Source organism: Pongo pygmaeus, chromosome 12 (assembly GCF_028885625.2).
Source record: "Pongo pygmaeus isolate AG05252 chromosome 12, NHGRI_mPonPyg2-v2.0_pri, whole genome shotgun sequence".
In the NCBI taxonomy this organism is placed as follows: Eukaryota; Metazoa; Chordata; class Mammalia; order Primates; family Hominidae; genus Pongo; species Pongo pygmaeus.
In genome coordinates, this window is record NC_072385.2 from 97,285,163 (window position 1) to 97,304,199 (window position 19,037).

Sequence of the window (19,037 nt, forward strand, 5' to 3'; positions counted from 1 at the left end):
CAAATTGTTTGTAAACAGGTTCCTCCTGATTTTTCAGCGAGGTTGGAATACAAGAAGGTAAGTGACATCAGCCATTTGGCCTAGTATTTGGCAGACTAGACTATTACTGACTGGTGAAAACAAGTTTAGAACATCTGAAACGCTGATGCTTTGATAAGATTTTTTTTGTGTTGAAGTCTTGTATATTCCCACCTTGATTTTGTTTGTGTGTGAAGAAATGTTGGTTTTATTTTTAGAGTATAATGGTTGGGTAAAGGGATCTCTTTTTCTAAATGGAACATCTCTTTTTAATTTGTGATATCAATAACGTGGTCTCACAAATCACAAACTAGCTATTATGGCTTGCAATAATATGCGTTCTGTTTTTGATAAAGTCTAATTTATTTATCTAAAGAATACTTAGCAGAGAAATAGATCTCATTAACCAGATGCTGATGGAATCCTGGAAATACAGTTCTAGGATGGTGGGCCACCAATGAGCAGTTAATACAAAGAGAGTCTTACCATGTAGCTCATTTATTATGCTGTTATTAGCCTATGAATAAATCCATATTTTTTTAGTGTAATGTTCATTTGTATCTATTTTGAAAGGACATTGCGGCTGGGCACGGTGGCTCACGCCTATAATCCCAGCACTTTGAGAGGCTGAGGTGGGCTGATCACCTGAGGTCAGGAGTTCGAGACCAGCCTCAACATGGAGAAACCCCATCTCTATTAAAAATATAAAATTAGCCGGGCGTGGTGCTGCATGCCTGTAATTTCAGCTACTCTGGAGGCTGAGGCAGGAGAATTGCTTGAATCCGAGAGGTGGAGGTTGGGGTGAGCCAAGATCACGCCATTGCACTCCAGCCTGGGCAACAAGAGTGAAACTCCATCTCAAAAAAAAAAAAAAAGAAAGAAAGGACATCGCTTATACATTGACATTGAAAAAAGTTCTCAGATATCTATTATTTTTAAGAAATGGCAGTATTGATTGAATAGATGTTTATTTAGTCATTCCTAGTGAGTACTCTGAAAAAACCCCAAAACCAACCCACATTTGTTTGAATATACAATCCTAGAAAATTTGCTTTAAAATATTAGGGACACTATTTTGCATTTGCATCTCATATTTTTAGAACTGGCACCCTGTAAATTGCCCTGTTATGCAAGTGAGATTAAGTAAAATGCTTAGTTAAAAAGTCATAGCATGGTTGGTAATTTCTGCCTATTTGCTTTTAGGGATTACATGTAAATCCTCCATTTATTGCTGTTAACACTTGGCTGAGAAAAGTAAATTTATCCCTAGAGGAGTTTAAAGGCTTCGTTTTGTAACTCCCATGTAAAAAGGGTTAGAGTAAATCCATTGTGTAATTTTACATGGCATTTATATTGAGAAATGGATTTGGCAAGGCAACAGTTAGGTCTTACTTCAGCCTTCATTGGTCTTGAAATAGATTCATAGTAACAGTAAATATTTTTCATAATGTTTGAACTTTTGAAGTTGCATTTTGCCTGATTTACAATTTGTGTCAAAAATTTTAATCAGTTCAGTAATGGCATGGCTAAGCTTGCAGTACAGTTTCCTGTATCCTTTTAAAGCCTAAAATGCGGCCGGGCGCGGTGGCTCATGCCTGTAATCCCAGCACTTTGGGAGGCCAAGGTGGGCGGATCACCTGAAGTCAGGAGTTCAAGACCAGCCTGGCCAACATGGTGAAACTCCGTTTCTACTAAAAAATAGAAAAATTAGCTGGGTGTGGTGGCGCATGCCTGTAATCCCAGCTACTCTGGAGGCTGAGGCATGAGAATCGCTTGAACCCAGGAGGCAGAGGTTGCAGTAAGCCAAGATTGCTCCACTGTACTCCAGCCTGGGCAACAGAATGAGACTCTGTCTCAAAAAAAAAATAAATAAATAAAAATAAAAAGCCTAAAATACCAGGGAAAGACCATCCTATCTGTGACACAAGTAGGCTGGAAGTGTGATTCTGAAAATAGTGGTAGGTTGCTCAAAAGAAACCCAAAGTGAAATAGGCAGTTGGATAAACAGATTCCAGTAGCTTGCCAAACATTTTACCAAGCATTTTATATCACATGCAGTCTTCGCAAGACCTGGTCTCTATGAGTTTGCTATTATCAGTGATACTAATTCCTAAAAAATGGTGACCTCCTTAGAATCGTCATATGTTACCTGTTTTTTCAATAACATCAGTCACTTTTTTTTTTTTTTCCTACCTGAGATATTTTTGTTTTATTAGCAGGAGTTGAAGTTTTTCGTTAAGTATAGAATAGCTTCCTTCTATTTTTCTTCATGTATTTTTCACTGAAGCAGTACATCAATTTGTAGTTGGCATACCACTTTATCTAAAATTGTTACCTTGTTCTCTTTGGTCCAAAGATACTCTAATGAAATATTGGAGTGGGTATAGAGCAGAGTTAAACTTGGAGACGGATTTTGTTTTAAATATTTGTTGTGGTGAAAAAAAAAAATAGAGGGCATAGGGATGCTATTTAGAGCATTAGAAAATTTCATTAGACCATGAAAATATGTGAAATGTTACAGAAAGTAGTATCTTATAAAAGTGAAATATGATTTTGATTGGAGTTTTAGGTTTAAAATAACCATAATGCTGTGTGTTGGGTAAGATGAAACAACATTCATTCAGCAAGGATTTGTGGAGTGCCTTCCTGTGGCAGGTGTTCTTCAAGATACAGTGGGAAGGATGACTCATGACGGTAATTCTAGGACTTTGAGAGGCTGAGGTGGGAGGATCCGTTGAGCCCAGGAGTTTGAGATCAGATTGGGCAATACAGTGAGACCTTGTCTTTACAAAATAAAAATTATAAAATTAGCCAGGTGTGGTGGCATGCACCTGTAGTCCCAACTACTTGGGAGTCTGAGGCGAGAGGATTGCTTGAGCCCAGGAGGTTGAGGCTGCAGTGGGCTATGGTCACACCACTCCACTTACAGCCTGACCCTGTCTCAAACAAAAAAGAAAAAACAGAAAAACCACAGTGGTGAATAGAATAGAATAGACGAGGCTCATCACATGCCCTCCTGGAGCTTATAGTCTAATGACGGAGAAAGGCGATAAACAAGGAAAAAATGAATAGATGATGGAATTTTAGTAGTAAATAAAGGCCGTGAAGAAAACCAAAGGCTGGGTGAGGCGGTAGATAGCGATGCTGTTGGGAAGCTGTTTTGGAGAGTGTCACTACACCACTGCTTCTCCTTATTGACAAGGGAGGCTGTCTAGTCCTTTTCCAATTCTCCATTTGAAGAGGAGGTTAGAGGAGTGGACCTCTTTGGGAAATGCAACTCAAGAGAGTGGCAGGCTTTCTATTTCCTCTGTCCTTTTTTGCAGCATCTGGAGGAGCAGAGGATGGGGGTTAGAGAGTGGTTAAAGGGCACTCTCCATTTATCACTATGGTGACCTACATGTATTTCTTTGTGCTGACCATGCTGTTTTGGGTGACACTTCTTTATATTCAATGCTCTTCTTCTGGAATCAAATTCGTTACCTGCTTCTTCTGTCCACTTGGGGGATTTTTTTTTTTCTCACTCATCTTTTAAAATCAGGGCCAAGCATTGTCTTCCTTTCTTAGAACCTTCCTTGATGACTCTGTCTCCAATGCAGAGTTGACTACTCTCTCTTTTTAGAGGGGTTAGTGTTATTCCTCTTTAGTATTTCTATTATCACTGTTGTATCATACTGCAATTTTTTGTTTTCATGCCTATCTCTGTTTTATGTTCCTAAGGATAAGAAATTTAACTTTACTTTCTTGGTATTCGTAGATCCAACCTTAGGTACCTAATAAATTTCTGCTGAATGAATGAGTGAACGAAAGATAAACTTGCAAATGTGTATTTCTGTCTTGGATCTTTCTGCCAGGTGTCAAACCCATGGACAATGAATAGAATATTGACTAAGAGCTTTGGGTTAAGAGCTGTGTTTGAATCTTGGTCCTGCATACAGACGGCTTTGAATTTTGGAAAGATTAAATGAAATAATGTATATAAGATTAGCAAACATAGCAAACACCATGAGTAAATGCTAATTATTATATATGTCCAACTGCCTACTAGACAATTCCCTTTGGATATCTTGTAGGAGTCTGAAATTTATACTGTTAATCCAAAGTTACCATTTTCCTAAAATTGAATTATTTTCTCTTGGTTAGCAAAACTAGTTTATCTACTCACTGAAACTGATAGAATTTCCAAGTCAAAGAATATAGAGTTTTAAATGGCTTTAAATGACCAGCTTTTCAAATTATTCTGTAGAAATGTAGCCCAGTAGAGCATAAGAGTGACCATTTTCCCACACCTTCCACCAACAGTGGATGTTAAGAGCTTTTGAATATACACCGCATAGGCAAACAATAGGTTTGATCTGTTGACCATTTGTATTCTTTTATGAGTTGCCTATTATGTTTATGTGCCTGTTATGAGATGTTTTCATATTTATTTGTGAGGGTACACATACTTTTGATATTGAAGTACCACACTGTGTTGTAATCATTGGCTTAAACCTGTCTTCTAATAGTGCAAGCTCTTTAAAGTCTCATTCACACTGCTTTCCCAGCACCTCACCTAATTTCTTGTTCTTTGCACATCACTTAATGCATGTTTGTTGAATTGAAACTTCAGTGTACAGGAGATTGAATCCCGGAGGATTTAGATTTGTAGTATTTGAATTATTATTGTTCTGTTGGGGATTTTTATTGGGGGAGCCAGGCTTCTGTAATAGCATACATTCACAGGTCATTGAATTTCAGTAGCAGTTCTCATGAATACAAGAATAGGTTGAACAACACCAGGTTATGTTGTAATTTTGTAGTTACTATTCATCTAATGTTATCTGAAGTTGTCTGGGCATTATGGCCTACCTGCTTAGCATCATAACTTAGTAAACTTATATGTATGAAAATGGAATACTTACTCTCTGAGTATCTAGTAACAAATCTTTGAATGGAATGTCACATGTAAGGTTGTTTATGCTAAGTCTTGTTGAGAAGATAGGAATTGATAGTCTTTTCTGTTTGCTATAATGACATTGAACTTTCAAGAGAGAATTTCTACTGTGTTACACTCACCACCGTCAAAAATGCATGACTGCGTCAGTCAACCCTGAAAAAGTTTATACTGACAACTTTTGGGATATTAGCAATCAGTGACTAATGATAGTAGAGAAAAGAAAAAACTGTAAAAAGAATCACATTACCCTAATTTATTGCTTTTTGGGGGTTAGGGAGAGAATTGCTTAAGGATGGGGGAGAGCTAGGGCTTAGATGATATACACTCTTTCTTGTATATATTTTCTTTCAGAGATACATTGCTCCGTTTCTGTGACTCAGCTCATGTCATAATATGACTGATAGCCTTTATTTGGGGCTTCTGTTTAAAACAACATGGACCTGGCTTTTTCCCCCCTTGTTTTTAATTTGGAATTTTTTAACAGCACATTTGCTCAGATGATTTAGACCAGGGATTGTTAAGGCAGACTACTGTCCAAGGGCTAAATCAACTCTTCACCTGTTTTATGAATACAGTTTTACTGGAACACAGCTATGTTCATTCATTTATATATCATCTATAGCAGCTTTGGGGCTATATGGACAGAGTTGAGTGGTTGCCGTAGAGACTGTGTGGCTGACAAAGCCTAAAATAATTAATGCCTGGCTCTTTACAGAAAAAGTTTGCCAATCTCTGATTTAGACTTAGTAAAATTAAAAAGTAGAACAAAAAGTTATGAACTCCAGTTAAGTGAGTTTGCATAGATAAAAAGAGTACTGTAATGTGTCTACAATTTGTATTTAAAAGGTTACTTTGTTTTATCTTGAGATTATGTTGAATTGTTCCTTTTCTTGGGGCCCCTTCAGCAGCAGCCTGAGCGATAGTGACACCTTGGCCAGCCAATCTCCAAGCTACGTGTGGCAGCTTCTTGCCTAACAGCAGACCTCTGTGCTGTGTGTGTCTGAATCCCAGTAGCTAGGTAAAGAGAGCGAGCAGGTAGACCAGTGTTCTCTAAATATGGAGACAAACAAAAGGAATAAAAATGTTGTATTATACACAGTGATAAAATGTGGTTTTAAAAGAAGGTTAGAGGAGAAGTGGAAAAGGCAGTGAGTTTTTTTCCCCTTTATCTTTTTTTTTTTTTTTGAGATGGAGTCTCACTCTGCTGCTCACGCTGGAGTGCAGTGGCACGATCTCGGCTCACTGCAACCTCCGCATCCCGGGTTCCAGCGATTCTCCTGCCTCAGCCTCCCGAGTAGCTGGGATTACACGTGTGGGCCACCCCGCCCGGCTAACTTTTGTATTTATTTTTTTTAGTAGAGATGGGGTTTCACCATGTTGGCCAGGCTTGTCTCGAACTCCTGATCTCAGGTGATCCACCTGCCTTGGCCTCCCAAAGTGCTGGGATTACAGGAGTGAGCCACAGTGCCCAGCCTTTTTCCCCTTTATCTAAGCAGTGTTGCTTGAGATACTAAATTCTACCTGATATACATTCTTTTTTTTTTTTTAGACAGGGTCTCACTCTATTGCCCAGGCTGGAATGCAGTGGTGCCATCTGGGCCCATTGCAGCCTCTACCTCCTGGGTTCAAGCAGTTCTCCTGCCTCAGCCTCCTGAGTAGCTGGGATGACAGGCGCCCGCCACCATGCCCGGCTAATTTTTGTATTTTAGTAGAGACGGAGTTTCACCAAGTTGGCCAGGATGGTCTTGAACTACTGACCTCAAGTGATCCACCCACCTCGGCCTCCCAAAGTGCTGGGATTACAGGCATGAGCAACCGTGCCCGGCTCTGATATACATTCCTGAATGTAAATATTGACACATTTTAACAATAATTTGTTGGTGATATTTGATAGTATCTTGCTGCATTTTCTTTAGTGCAAAGCATTTACTAAAAATTACTATTAGCATGATAGAAGGTCATTGTAGGGTGGAGAGAAACTTAAATATATAATGGCTATTATTTTAATAATTCAAACCTATGAATTATGAATTACTTTAGATGTGGAACAAATTTGTTTAATGAAAAATAATATTACCTAGAGAAATATATGTCATCATCAGTTTTTGATATATTTTTATCATCTACTCTTTGTTTTCTGCAATGGTTTTTGGTGGTAGGCTGGTAATAGTGAACTTTCATGATCCAGCAGTTAATGTAGTAAAAATCAGGAGTCCATTCTTGACTTCTTTATGTCTTAGAGAGGTCATTGTTAATATAAACAAGTTCACATAAAAGCTGTAATATGCCAGGAAATTGTATTCTTCTTGTATACAGTCTTGTGCCACATAGTGATATTTCGGTCAGTCATGGACTGCGTATAGATAGATGATGGAGTCAGGATTATAATGCTGTATTTTTACTGTACTTTTTCTATGTTTATCTACATTTAGATACACAAATACTTACCATTGTGTTACTGTTGTCTACATTATTCAGTACAGTAATAGGCTGTATAGGTTTGTAACCTAGGAGCAGTAGGCTGTACCATGTAGCCTAGGTATGGAGTAGGCTATACAATTATGTAGGTTTGTGTAAGTACACTCTGTCATGGTCTATACAATGACAAAGTTGCCTGACTCATTTCTTAGAATGTATCCTTGTTTTTAAGCAGCACATGACTGTACTTAGAGTATTTATGTTTCAGGAAGGAATTTCTAAAATTGCCAAGATAAATTATTATATTCTAGTTTTAGTGGTTTTGAAAATATTTGGCAATAATTAATTTAGTTTCCACATTAATATTAAGTTACATAAAAAATTTTAAAAAGATCTTCAAAGATAACAATTAAATTATTTAATGCTAATTTTGAAGATCTTTGTATTATATTTTTTTCTGCCATAAAAATAAACTTATATAACAGGTGATTAATATTGAAGATTTTCAAGTGTGTATCTGCTTTGGTATAATGTATATTTTCTAATTTACTTAGATCTGTTTTTTTAAAAAAAGTATTTTTGGTAGAATTTGCTTTTATAACTGCTTTATAGTTCACATTAAAATTATTTGAAGTATTAAAACAAGATATTACTTTTACATCTTAAATAATATCTTAACTATTTGAATATTTTTACTCTAAATTTTTTACACTTGTTTCCTTGTTTTGATTATTTTAATTTATTAAAAATTAAACCTGTTTTATAAATTAATGTTTGAAGATCATATTCAAGCTATTGAAAATGACGTGATTTATAAGGAACAATAATTATGTTTTCATTTTGCTTTCATTTGAACCTCCTGAGTATAAAGAATATTAATGAAGTAAGAGTAGATTAGAGTCAGAAATAGATGAAAAGCATTCCTTGATTGCTTTTTCAAACCTTTTTTCTGACATTGAGCTTCGATATTGAGATTTTTAAATGATTTCCTGGCTAGTTAGAAATCTGTACCAGTTGGTGTCAGGTGAGGCTGAGAAACAAGTTTGGTAGAAGAAATAGTGTAAATTTCCTGGGCCCTTTGTTGTCTTGCTTTTCCCGGTCTTGGATGTTGCTTTCTGTGAAGCTGGTTGAACTGGTGAATATGCTGTGTGTAGAATAAGCTGATATATTTGAGATACCAGAGAAGAACTAACAAACTACAGCACTGTATCTGATTCTTGTTCACTTTTATGTAGCATAGTGTTCTCTAGCTCTTTTCTTTTTATTGTTCAGAAAGACCGAATTATTTAAGTGTTAACTTGTTTTCTGTTTAAGCTTTTTTGCTGATTCTATGCTTAGTCATAGATAGTAATCTCTCTTCTTTATGTTGTTTTCAGTCCTATCAGCTAGGAACTATAATCGGGGATTTATTCTTTCTCAGCTGCAATTTTATTTATATTAGAAGAACTTGAAATGCTGTTTTTGCTGTTCTGGGGAAAAGTAGAAAGGTGTGGTTATTTCTCTTTGGGAGTTGTGTCTAAAATATTATTCTAGCCTTTTTATTTTCAGGAATTATAGCCAATACTTTTTTGAATATTGATACTTGGTGAGCACTTTGCTAGGTACTTGCATGGATTATTCCATGTAACCTTCACAACAACTCTATAAAGAAGGTATTATTGTTATTATTTCCATTTCATAAATGAGTAAACAAAAGCTTAACAGGGACCTTAGCTCACAGAACCAGCATGCATTGGAATGAAGATGTGGAGTTATTTAGAGGTGGATGGAAGGATCCTTGGCTTGAATTTTCCTTTTCTGAGCTTTGCAAGGATGTTGTAAATGGGCCTTGGGGATCTTGGCCCATCTCTTTGTCTTTCAGATTTTGGTGAATTTTTATAAATCTATATCCTATTTACACATTGTTGCTCCTGGTTTTGTCTGAGAAAAGTTTCCAGATAAGGACTGATTTTGAGACTTTCAATACATACTTACGCCAGGGAAGGAAACAACTACGAGGCAGTGGTGAGTATTCTCAGCGTAAATACTGGTGTTGAAGCTGTGTATTGAATACCCTCTTCCTCCGTCCTTGCCACATTACTTTGGCATTTGTCAGTAGTGAGGGCAACAATAAAGTAAATACTGTAATGCTTAATCATTTTCCTCCTCACAAATAGGCTCCTATCAAAAATTCCATTCTGAGAGGGGGCATTTTATAGCACTATTAACTCCTTCCTAAAGATGTAGTGGGAAATGGATGAATCAATTACAAAATAACTTTAGATTCAGAATTTTCACCAGCTCTTCACTTTGAATTTGAACACTTGGATTCTTATTTCAAACTTGGAAATGGTAGATTAAATGGAGGGGGGATTGGGTTTTCTGATATACTGCATTATTGCAGTTATTTAAATTGAACTGTAACAAATTGTTTTTTCTTTTCTTTTAAAAAATATTTACTTATTTATTTAGTAACAAATCTTTAATGTCTTTCATTTCATTCAGCATTCATAACCTTGAGACTTAGTTCTGTTGGCGCTTTGATATGTCTGTGGTACTTTAACCTTGAGAAATGTTAACAAAGAAATGCTTCCCTCCCTTCCCCTCTCACTCTGTCTCCCTCCTCCCCTACCCCTTCTGTCTCTCCCTCTCCTTGTCCTCCTACTTAGAAAATTTAAGCATAGACAAAATCTTCCCTCTGGCCCAGTTAAGCACCATAAGCACCTAATAATACCGCATCTGCTCTCAAGGTTGTAAATGTAGTGTTTCTAAATGAGGTGACGTTTACTAAAAAGTATATTTAACCTGCCTCTGAGGTTTTATCTTTTTAAAATTCATTTTGCCTTCCAAATGGGTGTATTATTTTTTGGAATTTACAGGGCAGCTATGAAACAGAGTGCACAGTATGCTCTACACAGTTCGTTTCCTGTTTCTTCCTGGTCTCACTGCCCTGGTCTCTCTTTTCCTTTATCCTTCTAGTTCACTGATCTTCTACTTGCTACTCTTTGATTATCCTAGCTAGGGGTTTGAGATTTCTTTTCTTTTCTTTTTTTTCTTTTTTTTTTTTGAGACAGAGTCTCGCTCTGTTGCCCAGCTAGAGTGCAATGGTGTGATCTCGGCTCACTGCAACCTCCGCCTCCCGGGTTCAAGTGATTCTCCTGCCTGAGCCTCTTGAGTAGCTGGGATTACAGGCACCTGCCACCACGTCCGGCTAATTTTTGTACTTTTAGTAGAGATGAGGTTTCACCAGGTTGGCCAGGCTGGTCTTGAACTCCTGACGTCAGGTGATCCATCCACCTCGGCCTCCCAAAGTGCTGGGATTACAGGCGTGAGCCTCCGTGCCTGGCCAGGGTTTGAGATTTCTTAGTCACTCCATTGTTTTATGTTTTACAAACCACGCCAACAAGATTATTTCATTAATCTCATCTTACTTTCCTAGACTGGATTCTTCAGTGGACTTTTCTAGAACTTCGTTGTTCACTCTTCTGAAAAATAACTTGATGTTCTGTCGTGTCATCTTTATTCTGTTCACACTCAACTTATTTTGGGCTTTTTTTTTTCTTTCTCTCCTGCGAGAAGTCAAGACACCTCATGATATGGTGAAAAGATCACAGGCTCTAGGTCTCTTGGGTTCTGGTGTTAGGAGTGTCACAACCTCAGCTTATGAGACGTTTAAAAATGCCTGCTATGGCCCAGGCACTATGCAAGCTGCGGGGATGGAGAAATGCCTAAGACCTGTCTCTCCCTTCAGAATGTAGTCATTTCCTCATAAGAAAATGAAGCCACTGGACTCTGAATGTATCATCTGGCTGTGCAGTTCTGCCATTCTGGAGCACTCATTTATTTAGCCCTATATATTTAGAGAGAGAGAGTGTGTGTGTGTCTGTGCATATGTGTGTGTTTTTAATTTGCTTTCTTAATAATGAATCTTTTTGATTGAATTAATTCATAGACTCATAGGATTTATAAATAAGAAGACGTTTAAATTTAATATGATTTAACCCTCTGTTTTACAGGTGAGGAAACAGGCCTTAGCAGTAAAGTGACTGCCCTCCTGTCACACAATTAGTGGCAAAGCTGGGAAAGAACCCAGATCTTCGATTTCTAATTCATCACTTTTCTGTCCAAGTTGACCGTTTAAAAATTTTCTGATTCTAAGACTTTTGCCTGAGATATGATTCCTGGTTTCATACAGAAATCTGGAAGTATCCCACTGGTATTGGTAATGATCGCTGTAGCGTTTTGCAGGTTAAGTCACTGACTATCAGTCAGATGCCTCCTACATACTGAAGTCTGGTTTTTGCTTTTTGGAGCATATGAAAGAAGTATCTGACATTTTTTTTCTGTCCTTAAGGATTTTGAGAACTTGAGTTGAATTTATGAAAAATTAACCTAACCAGAATTTTCATTTTTCTTTATTGTTTCTCTTTAGATCTTGTGCCCTCTATCTCCCCATTAAAAATATCTTGATTACTTTTCTTTTTTTTTTTTTTGAGACGGAGTCTCGCTGTGTCGCCCAGGCTGGAGTGCAGTGGTGCTGTTTCGGCTCACTGCAAGCTCCGCCTCCCGGGTTCACGCCATTCTCTTGCCTCAGTCTCCCGAGTAGCTGGGACCACAGGCGCCTGCCACCGTGCCCAGCTAATTTTTCGTATGTTTAATAGAGACAGTGTTTCACTGTGTTAGCCAGGATGGTCTCGATCTCCTGAACTTTTCTTATACTGCTATTAGGCAAACATTAATTGATGCACAGTTGTGTCCCTGGCATGGGTGTTAAGGATGTAGAATCAATTTCAGTTTTCCAGGAATGTGCTGCCCATGGGTTGCAGATTGAGATGATGAACCATCCAATGTGCTTTAGTGCGGTGATTCTCAACCAGGCCAATTTTGCCCCCCACGGGACATGAGTCAATGTCTGAAAACATTTGTTGTTGCCACAACTGGGCAGGGTGGGGAAGGATGGGGGTGGTACTGCTGGCATCCTGGTGAACAGAGACCGGAGGTGCTGGTAGAGATCCCACCCCACTACACTGACCCCCGTGACAAGAATGATCTGACTGGAAATGTCAGTAGTGTCAACGTGGAGAAACCTAGCTACAGGGTGTGATAATTGCTATATTCAAAACAACTACCACGTTTTTAGTGTTTTCTGAGCCTGGCTCTGTTCTGTGGTCAGGGTGGACATATATTACTATTGCCCCTAGCTAGGTTTAGGGGTCTGGGAAGGCTGAGTTGCACCCGGAGGTCAGGTAGAAGGAGGAGGGAACAGGCACAGACAGCAGAGGGGGTGGTGTGTGCCACCACTTGGAGGGGACAGTTAGGGACATCTGGGGAAATGCAGGCTGCTCATTATGGTGAAAGCTAGAAGGTTTTGCAGGTTAAGTCACTGACTATCATTTCAAGAAGAGGCTATGGAAATTGCACAGTGGAAGCTGGAAAATGGATGGCGTTGTACGACATTCTGAGGCACCTGGTTTTTGTTTAAAGGCTGTAGAGAACCAAAAATGGATTTTAGATCAGGCAGTTACATGTTTGGGTTTGTCTGTTTTGGAAGAGAACTTCAGTGGTGTCAAGGAGAACTAATTGGAAGGAGGCAACTGGAGAGAAGTTAATTAGGAGGCTGTTGCAGCCATTTCATGTAAGAATTGAGCCAGGGAAGTGAAAGCAGGGATGGAACTATAAATACTTGAATTTCAGAGATATTGGTGAGGTTGATTGGTTTGGACACCAAAGAAGGGAGGAGTTAGGGTCAGGTCATTGATTGTTGACGAGGGCAAGCATAGATAAAGCACATGTGCCCCTTCCCCAAAGGGAGGTATGTAAATCTTGTCAGCAGTCCCTGCTTCTGGCTTCAAGCCCAGCAAATGAGGGGATGTCTCTCTTTTCCGTCAACCTATGGTCTGAAAGTTAAGCCAGCCATTGCAACACACTGGCACACAATGGGGGAGAGAAGACAGGGTTGCTGCAATAAAATCTTATAAAAAGGAGGAATGGACATATTCCATAGATGCTGTGTTCCATCCCATTGAGTGAGACTTGCAAGACCTCCTGCACACTAGCTGTGGCGTGAACTCCCGAATTGGCCAGGCTGGCTGCTTTTGGTTTTGTTCTCTGAGAAGATCTCCCTTATCCAATGTCCTTTGTGGCTCATCTAGGATGGGTGTATAAGTCATATTTCAGCTCAGATGTCATCTCCTCAGACAGCTTTTCTCTGACATCCGAGTAGAAAGTAGGCATCCAGTTTTTAATCGCCTTGTTGGAGCTAGGGATAGGGCATGTGTTAGTTATCTGCAGCATTCAGTTCATTTACGTGTTGTGCTTTTTGTGCCCCCTTATGCTGGAATGTAAGGTCAGGAGGGGTGGGAGGGGCCTTGGCTAATGTGTTCACTCTGAATCTCTAATACCTGGAATGGTATCTGGCTCAGGATGTTTTTTTGAAAGAAAGAGGAAATGAATGAGAGAGGAGAATAAAATGCTGAAGGAGGAACCGGTTTTTGAATTTTTTTGTTTGTGTTTTGGTGGGGAAGAGGACATTGAATTCAGTTTTGGATATGAGTTTTAGAAATATTGATATTAAATATAGACAGGAACATAGGCTTGTCAATAGGCCATTAAACATACAATAGGTACAGATGTCCAATTGGCCATTAAACATGCAGAGTGAAGCTCAGGGAAATTACAGTAAAGATCGATAACATGTACTGAGCTTTGCCATGTGCCAGTCTCTGTTCTTAGCACTTTACTGATCTTAGTAAAGTGGAGCTATCAATTTATGGAAGCAGAAGCTGAAGCTATTGAGTGGTAATGCTCAGAGGAGGTGCATGATAATTAAATATGGACAGAATCCAGAGGCACAGCAGCATCTAAGAGGTGAGTCAAGAAAGAGGCACAAGATCCTAGGGAACACTGGCGTTTAAGGGATGAGTGAAGAAAGTGGCCCCTCTTAGAAGAAGCAACTAGAGAGCAGGAGTGTTGGGGTGAGGGAAATCTGGGAGAGTGTGGTGTCTCTGAATCCAAGGAAGCGGTTCAGGGAGGAGGGATTCCTGGATGTCTCAGAGATCTGAAAAGTGGCCGTGGTCTTCCAGATCAAATAAATGATGTTGGGAAGAGCTGTTTCAGGAAACCCTTGGGAAAGGAAATAGGTTGAGGGTTTGAGAATTTCGTGTTGCTGTCAGGAAGGGGCTAGTAGAGAGGGAGAGTTTGGAAATGCAGTGGAGGGAGAATATTGATGCTGCCTGACTTCTGGGGAGGTGGGAGTTGATGGCAACTGAAGCGTTTGATGGGGGGACGTTCTCAGACATAGATTTTAGTTTTTTTTTTTTTTTTTTTTCCTGTAGAACCTTCTGATTTCCTTGTTCTGTAATTTTCCAACGGATCAAGAGGCGATTGAACTGTACATGCTGCACATCGCTTTCCTGGTTCATTGCCAGTGAAAGAGCTGGGGACAGTAGGGTCTTGTCAGCTGCAGCCACTGACTCAGCAGCCATCAGCAGCAAGGACAGAGGTTCTGCTGCATTCCTTACTTTACCTTCTTTCACTGGCATCAGCTGTTAGTTTTGTTTTTCCAGGTTACCTTGGCTTCCCGTGGTTGCATTTTCACTAATTTCCGCTAAGCCTAGAATTCTGGTGGCACAAAAGCCATCTTTCACAAGTAGTCAGGTTATCAGTAGTTGAGATGGCTCAGTAATGTCTGCAAACCACACATTTAATAAAGAAAACCTAAATTACATCTGCATCTTACAAAATTGAAACTGCATCAACTTTTGTTTTTTCTAGTGACAGGAATTGGCTTTCTGATTGCGAAAATAAAGCTAGTGTTTTTGGAATGTACTTTCCAAATAGAAAGTGTGTCTTAGTTTCCCGATATGTGGATTCTGAAACTTTTTATCTTGCTTTAGATTTTATGAATTTGTATCTAGCTTAAACATGCCCATAGATAATGGAGCCAGGTAATATAGACTAAGTACTTAAAAACAAGTACTTTTCTCTTTGTCACATTTGAAAGAAAATATATTTTATGAAAATAATTTAAAAAATAAACTGACTTGGTTATTTGAAAATAGTTTCTCATCATCGTTATTATATACTCTGAAGCCTAAGATGTTATCTCATTTGATAACCTATTTAAAAAATATGAATGAATTATGATAGCATTGGAAAAATTTACAGAAATAGTTTTCTATAGGTTTTTGTTTTATAACTAGTCTCCTCCATCAAAGCTAATAGTTATGCTTTCAGTGAACTGAAGAGTAGTCAGCAAAGTATCTTGACTAGACGTTTGATTCTTGCTGAAGTAAAACTGGCTTGCAAATCTGGGAAAGGCTAGGTAGGGAAGATGGATGGTTTAGGAGGAGAGGCACATTTGTACAGTCTCCTGTAAGGTAGTAAAATTTGGAGCTCAGATTTTCAGTAACTCCATAGAGTTACATGACTGATACAGAAGCACATAGCTCCCTCGATTCAGCCTGTTGGCATTTCTTAGCTTTTTGTTATCAAGACTTCTTTACACTCTTCAAATTTATCGAGGACCCCAAGAAACTTAATATTTGCTATGTTACAAATTAAAAGTGATAAAATTAAAAATATAAATTCATGAAAAATACCAAAAATAAATTCATTATAAAGAGCATATATTTATGAAAAATAATATTTTACAAAATCATGAAAAAATATCATTGCTGTGCATTTTTGTCAATCTCATTCACATCTGGCTTGATTAAAGACAGCTAGATTCACAAATGTGCTTCTGCATTCAGTCTGTCATTTGGAATATTTCACTGTAAGTCACGAGAGAATGAGAGTGAAAAAGACAACTTATATTTTAGTAGTATTAAGAAAACATTTTTGAACTCCTGAACTCCTGAGAGGATTTCAGGGACCTCTTGGCAGGAGTTGGGTGGGAGGGGGTCCCTGGACTACACTTTGAGAACCACTGGATGAAACTATATGTATTTCTTGATGACCATTTCCTTGGTTTCCTTTCTGCTGTCCCTTGGGGCCTGGTAAAATATTCTTTATGTTGACTCCTCAAATGTGTTTACTGATTTAGATTTCCTCTATAAAATTCCAGGGGAAGGAACCATCCAGTGAATCAGGCCTTCACTTCCTTTTCACGATGCCTTTCCCCTTAATTAGTCATGGTGTAAGAATCCATCTCACTCCTTTGACTCAGCCGCCATAGAGGTGCCACCAGACGCTTTTTACTATGCCTGATGACATTGTAGACTGGTTACAAATCAAGATAAGTTGTTTAGGAAAAAAATACTCCCTTTTCAGTACAAAGAATTCTAGGAAGTCTTGGAGGTTGCTGGGAGAAAGAAACCAGAATTATTTCCTAGAAACGGAGTGGAAAAGTCTTTGGAGAAGTTTTTGGGGGCCTAGCTGGCACGTGGGATCCACTCTGCTCTCCAGGAAGCGTATGCCATCTTCTAGTTCGCATTTCTGCACAAGGCAGTGGCAGGTGGCCCGAAGAGTGAGTGGGAAGCAATAATCAGCTCTCCAAGTAACAGCATTTTCATTTGCTAAATGTTATGTTAATGTTCTCCAAACTGACGGTAGAATTATACAAACTTAGGCTGGAAATATGCATACTGTTCATATTACGTTTTCAGACTTCTGATAAAATGTAGGTAAATAATATCAAAAAGTATCTTAAAAATTACACAGTAAATTTTGTATAGAACAAATATGTGTACAACTTACAACATTTACATTGGAACAATTTTATTAGCTACATCAGAAAAATGCCTGCATGAATATAGTAGCATAAAAACAGTTGCTTTTGCATTTAACTTGCAAAGAAATGGAAGCAACAGCATTTTAAAAAGAGCATGGGTTTATGTGCTTTATCTGGATAAGTAGTGGCATTTTCTAACTGCTTGCCTCTCGGGCACATAAGTCATCATGGTACATTCTTACTAATAGACTTTGAACTTCTTTCTCTGTCCTTTTCTTCTGGGCCGTATATTGCCGCCTTTAGCGCTTCAGCATGGAAGGGATCTCAAATGTCATTCAGAATGGCCTCCGCCACACCTTTGGAAATTCAGGTGGAGAGAAACAGGTGCTCGGTTATCCTTATTTTCCTCATTCTCTACTTTTTCATTTTCTGTGTAAGTGAAGATCCTGAAAGCTGGTAGTTTACTAATTTACTAAGACCACTGCTTAACGAGAGAAATAAAAGTTGGTTATAAAAGTTCATTATATTTATAGTCTTGATAATGAACAGAATTTCCCTTTGAGGAAAAAGCATTTTTCAAATTGGACAATAGATGAAATGCATTCTTAAGACATGTTTTATAGCTCCATTTTTCACTCTTAGTTTTAAACAAATAGACATTAACATTTTAACATAATGTATTGCATGTGTAGGAAATCTGCTTGTGAAAATAACTAAACTAAAATTTGAGACTCTAATTCTAAAAGTCTAAGAAACAAGATGTCATTTTTGGGGGAAGAACGCCAGATGTTGGTATGTTTGAGACTAGAGTTCTAGGTCAAAAATATGTATAGAGTATATCTTACCTCCTTTAAATGAAATTCATGTGTTTTTAAGGTGTATTGCATAGTCAGCCAACTCAGTTGTCTGCCAAACGAGGCATGAGACATTATTTATACAAAATTATACATAGATATGAATATATAATCAAGCATCTAGCAATTTGCTTTTTATTCACATTTTTGTATAATGATTGAAGGAATATCATGAACATGGGAAACATTCACATTAATAGGTATGCTTAAAATTACCTTTCACTTTATGAAATTTTCACCTTAAAAAAGAAAACTCTTTAAGTTAGCTCTTCTGTGCAGATTAAGAAGGTGTACAAAATGTAGCTTGTAGGAAGTTTAGCAAAAGAACGCCTAGATCAAATGCCTGGAGTTTTTACTGTAGGTAGTTAAGTGTTTCTCGAGAAGGGAGATCATTCCTATTAAAGAGGGAAGCCTCACACTGACATTTGCAGCTCATCAATGAGCTCCATGAAGGGATGTTTGAATTTTTGTTTTCATTCCGGTGCCTCTCACCTCTCTCAGCCTCACAAGAAGGCAAGGAATCTTCCAAACTGTGAGTGGAGCAGGGAGGCCTGAAGACACAGCCAGGTAGCCAGAGAGCGGGCCAGGGCGCAGCCTCATGGTGCCTCTCCAGGTTACCTGACGCATGCAGAGTGAAGCCAGGAGGACATCATTTCTGGCCTTTTGTTGTTGTTGTTCTTTACAAAGAAACATTCGATTATACAATTGGGCATCACCTGCAAGAAGTCTACATCAAAAAGACGGTGGAACACTTAAGTGTCTCAAAGATTGAACTATGCAATTTTACCACTTTTCTGGACTTAGGGATCCAGTTACTGTAAAGCAGCTTTCTTTATCCTGTTTTTCAATTATGGGCAGGATAAGATCACTCAGTGAGGATTAGCCACAGAGCTGAGATTTAGGGCACGAGGTTAAATAATGGGTGGAGCTAAGAGATTCCAGGTAAAAACCACTGGCTTTCTATATGAGCATATGTGAAATGCACGGAACTATTTTTTTGGTGGGATGGTAAGAACGAGAAAATCTGGACAATCATTTATGGATTATGCTTTCATGGGATTAGTTATAAGACATGGCGCTGTTACTTGTGAGCCTTTACAAGTAGTGAACTAGGAAGTTTGTCTCAATTTCAGACATTAATTTTCATTATTCATTTCCC

General features: G+C 38.4%; 1 protein-coding gene across 9 annotated transcripts in view; it reads left to right on the forward strand.

Annotated features, from left to right (window-relative positions):
* The window catches only part of FEZ2 (fasciculation and elongation protein zeta 2), a 70,442-nt gene that overhangs the window by 20,671 nt on the left and 30,734 nt on the right, over positions 1-19,037 (forward strand). For 5 of the 9 annotated variants that reach the window (XR_008497362.2, XM_063648820.1, XM_054473434.2 and 2 more), the window contains one exon: positions 17,328-17,408. The exons of 2 other annotated variants lie outside the window; for them this stretch is intronic. Coding sequence is in view for 5 of the 7 variants with exons in the window: in XM_063648820.1 (XP_063504890.1) it covers positions 17,328-17,408 (81 nt within the window). In the remaining 2 variants the exon portion in view is untranslated. 2 more of the 9 variants (XR_008497364.2, XM_063648821.1) reach the window with 2 other exon arrangements.